Source organism: Camelina sativa, unplaced genomic scaffold (assembly GCF_000633955.1).
Source record: "Camelina sativa cultivar DH55 unplaced genomic scaffold, Cs unpScaffold00856, whole genome shotgun sequence".
NCBI lineage: Eukaryota > Viridiplantae > Streptophyta > Magnoliopsida > Brassicales > Brassicaceae > Camelina > Camelina sativa.
The window spans coordinates 5,610-10,061 of record NW_010921981.1 but is presented as its reverse complement, the minus strand read 5'-3'; the positions used below and the strand labels follow the sequence as shown (position 1 = coordinate 10,061).

Below are 4,452 nucleotides of genomic sequence, written 5' to 3'. Positions count from 1 at the left end.
ATTTGAAGCAGTAAACAGCTATGTCACTCTTTCTTGTTAGTTTAAGCGGAAGTAAAGCTAGAATTGTAAGAGTGAAGAGAGTTTGATGAGTGAAGAACAAAGAGAATAATGGGAGAATGATATCCCATTAGTATGTTTATTACAATGTCGGCTACAACCTTTAAATAGGAGAACAAACTAGGGCTACACACTTTTGAATTGACAAGTAGGTGATAGAGACAGAGAGAGAGAGATAGAGAAGATCCCAATGGTGATAGCGACCGGTCATGGTCTCCTAGGACGAAGCCAACCCGTGATCATGTTCCTTCTTTTCCCCTAACGGCTACAATAAGAACTATGGATCCTTCTCTTGGGCCTTAAGAAGACTAGGCCTCTTCTCTCTTCCATATGAATTGATAGAACTCGGCCATATCGAATACTCGTACGGACGGCCGTACGGACAACCGTACGGACATGACCAAGTCCCAAGGTGATTCATGATCAATACTCCCCCTCAAGCTTAGCCGAATGAAATGACTAAGCCTGGAACACATGAAGCACCGCCTCGTTAAAAACCTTAACATAGAAAACCTCATGGGACAAAACTATGTTAAGGGGAAAAGAGTGTGATGTCCATGTGTTAGGGAAGTCAATCATGGGCGTGTGAGGTCTACCAGCCCAAGTTTGGTAGGAATATATTCACAAACTTTTGGACAGGAAGCCTTGGTGAAGATGTCCGCCAGTTGATCTTCACTCGGGGTGTAACATGGGAGTGTGACACCTTCTTGAATCTTCTCTCTAACTTTGTGGAAATCTACTTCAATATGTTTGGTTCTCTCATGAAAGACGGGATTAGTTGCAATATGAATTGCCGCTTGATTGTCGCAGTGCATGATGATTGGCTTCTTTGACTCGATACCCAGATCCTTGAGAAATGCCTTAAGCCATGTTAGCTCGTTGGTTAGCTTCCTCATGGCTCTATACTCAGCTTCAGCACTCGAACATGATACCACCTTTTGCTTCTTGTATTTCCATGTAACAAGGTTGCCTCCAATGAACGTACAGTACCCCATGGTTGAGCGTCTGTCCAATGTATCACCGATATAGTCTGCATCGCAATAGCCTACAATTTCGGTATTGGAGTTCTTACCCATCCATATGCCTTGGCCCCGGCTTCCTTTGAGATAGCCTAGGATTCTTTCCACCATACTCCAGTGATATTTGGTTGGCGCTTTCATGAACTGGCTTACCTGGTTCACAGTATAACATATATCAGGTCTCGTTATGGTAAGATAAATCAACTTAGCTACAAGGCGCCTATATCGTGTCACATTGTCATATGGTGCGTCTAATGGGTCAAGCGGAGCTTCTGGTGCAGTTTTGCGCTGATTCTCCCCCTTTCGCTTGGCCTGGTATCCTTCTTCAAGTGGTGTAGGTGCCGGTTTCACACCAAGTTTTCCTGTCTCACTCAAAAGATCAAGAGCATACTTTCGTTGGGAAAGAAATAAACCCTCCGAAGAGCGGTAGATTTCAATACCAAGAAAGTATTTGAGCTCACCAAGGTCTTTAATATCAAACGTAGAGTGAAGGAAAGCTTTAGTGTTTTGTATACCGTCCTTATCATCACCGGAGACTATGATGTCATCAACAATAGATAAGAACCACCACACGGCCATTGTCGGTGCGACGAGTGAATAGTGTATGATCAGCCTCCGAGCGGGTGAAACCATGATGCATAAGAGTTGAGCTCAGCTTGTGGTACCAAGCACGTGGAGACTGTTTTAAACCATATATGGCCTTTCGAAGACGGAGAACCTTGCCGGGTGCAACAATATCTTCCAAGCCAGGTGGAGGGCGCATGTACACTTCCTCCTCCAGCTCCCCCTGAAGAAAGGCGTTCTTGACATCCATTTGCCAAAGATCCCATGACAAGTTCGTGGCCAGAGAAAGGACAACCCGGACTGTGTGGAGTTTGGCAACCAGAGCAAAGGTGTCCGTGTAGTCTGTTCCATATGTTTGGGTAAACCCGCGGGCCACTAACCGAGCTTTGTGACGTTCAATATCATAGATTCGAAGCAGTAAACAACTATGTTACTCTTTCTAGGGTCAAAATATGTAACAATACAATGCATTTGACTAAATATAAGAGTTTGTGTTGAACATGCTAAAACCAAGAAAACAGGCTAAAACCAAGAGAAATACAAGATTCGAAGCAAAAAACAACTATGTTACTCTTTCTAGGGTCAAAATATGTAACAATACAATGCATTTGACTAATTATAAGAGTTTGTGTTGAATTTGGAGTGTTTAGACACCACTTTTACCTATTTTTTCCTAAAACAGGCTAAAACCGAGAAAACATTGATTCGAAGCAGTAAATTGCTTTGTTACTGTTTCTTGGGTCAAAATGTGTAACAATCCAATGCATTTGACTAATTATAAGAGTTCGGGGTTTAAACAACACTTAAACCCGTTTTATCCCAAAACAGGCTAAGGCCGAAAAAACAAGCTGAAACCGAGAGAAAACATAGATTCAAGCAGTGAACAACTATGTTACTCTTTCTGGGTAAAAATATGTAACAATCCAATGCATTTGACTAATTATAAGAATTTGGGATGAATTTGGAGTGCTTAAACAACACTTAAACTCGTTTTATCCCAAAATAGGCTTAAGCCGAGAAAACAGGCTAAAACCGAGAGAAACAATGATTTGAAGCAATAAACAGCTATGTTACTCTTTCTAGGGTTGAAATATGTAACAATCCAATGCATTTGACTAAATATAAGAGTTCGGGTTGAATTTGGAGTGTTTAGACAACACTTAAACCCGTTTTATCCCGAAACAGGCTAAAACCGAAAAAACAGGCTTAAACTGAGAGAAAACATAGATCCGAAGCAGTAAACAACTATGTTACTCTTTCTAGTGTCAAAATATGTACCAATACATTGCATTTGACTTATTATAAGAGCCTGGATTGAATTTGGAGTGTTTAAACACTACGTTTACCCATTTTTTCCCAAAACAGGGTAAAACCGAGAAAACATTGATTCGAAGCAGTAAATTGCTTTGTTACTGTTTCTAGGGCCAGAATGTGTGACAACCCAATGCAATTGACTAATTGTAAGAGTTCAGGATGAATTTGGAGTGTTTAAATAACACTTAAACCCGTTTTATCCCAAAATAGGCTTAAACCGAGAAAACAGGCTAAAACCGAGAGAAACATTGTTTTGAAGCAATAAACAGCTATGTTACTCTTTCTAGGGTTAAAATATGTAACAATCCAATGCATTTGACTAATTATAAGAGTTTGGGTTGAATTTGGAGTGTTTAGACAACACTTAAACCCGTTTTATCCCAAAACAGGCTAAAACCAAGAAAACAGGCTAAAACCGAGAGAAAACATAGATTCAAAGCAGTAAACAGATATGTTACTCTTTCTAGGGTCAAAATATGTAACAATACAATGCATTTTACCAAATATAAGAGTTTGGGTTGAATTTGGAGTGTTTCGACACCACTTTTACCCATTTTTTCCAAAACAGGCTAAATCCAAGAAAACATTGATTCGAAGCAGTAAATTGCTTTGTTACTGTTTCTAGGGTCAATACTGTGTGACAACCCAATGCAATTGACTAATTGTAAGAGTTCAGGATGAATTTGGAGTGTTTAGACAACACTTAAACCCGTTTTATCCCAAAATAGGCTTAAACCGAGAAAACAGGCTAAAACCGAGAGAAAACATAGATTCAAAGCAGTAAACAGATATGTTACTCTTTCTAGGGTCAAAATATGTAACAATACAATGCATTTTACCAAATACAAGAGTTTGGGTTGAATTTGGAGTGTTTAGACAACACTTAAACCCGTTTTATCCCAAAATAGGCTTAAACCGAGAAAACAGGCTAAAACCGAGAGAAAACATAGATTCAAAGCAGTAAACAGATATGTTACTCTTTCTAGGGTCAAAATATGTAACAATACAATGCATTTTACCAAATACAAGAGTTTGGGTTGAATTTGGAGTGTTTAGACAACACTTAAACCCGTTTTATCCCAAAACTGTCTAAAACCAAAAAACAGGCTTAAACCGAGAGAAATCATAGATCCGAAGCAGTAAACAACTTTGTTACTCTTTCTAGTGTCAAAATATGTACCAATACATTGCATTTGACTAATTATAAGAGCCTGGATTGAATTTGGAGTGTTTAGACACTACGTTTACCCATTTTTTCCCAAAACAGGGTAAAACCGAGAAAACATTGATTCGAAGCAGTAAATTGCTTTGTTACTGTTTCTAGGGCCAGAATGTGTGACAACCCAATGCAATTGACTAATTGTAAGAGTTCAGGATGAATTTGGAGTGTTTAAATAACACTTAAACCCGTTTTATCCCAAAATAGGCTTAAACCGAGAAAACAGGCTAAAACCGAGAGAAACATTGTTTTGAAGCAATAAACAGCTATGTTACTCTT

At 39.2% G+C, this 4,452-nt stretch overlaps 1 protein-coding gene across 1 annotated transcript; it reads right to left on the bottom strand.

Moving 5' to 3' along the window:
- Positions 1-632: 632 nt before the first annotated feature.
- On the bottom strand, positions 633-1,655 carry LOC109131619 (uncharacterized mitochondrial protein AtMg00810-like). Its single transcript, XM_019242792.1, has one exon. It carries the CDS (start codon positions 1,653-1,655, stop codon positions 633-635), a length of 1,023 nt encoding a protein of 340 aa, XP_019098337.1.
- Positions 1,656-4,452: the final 2,797 nt, after the last annotated feature.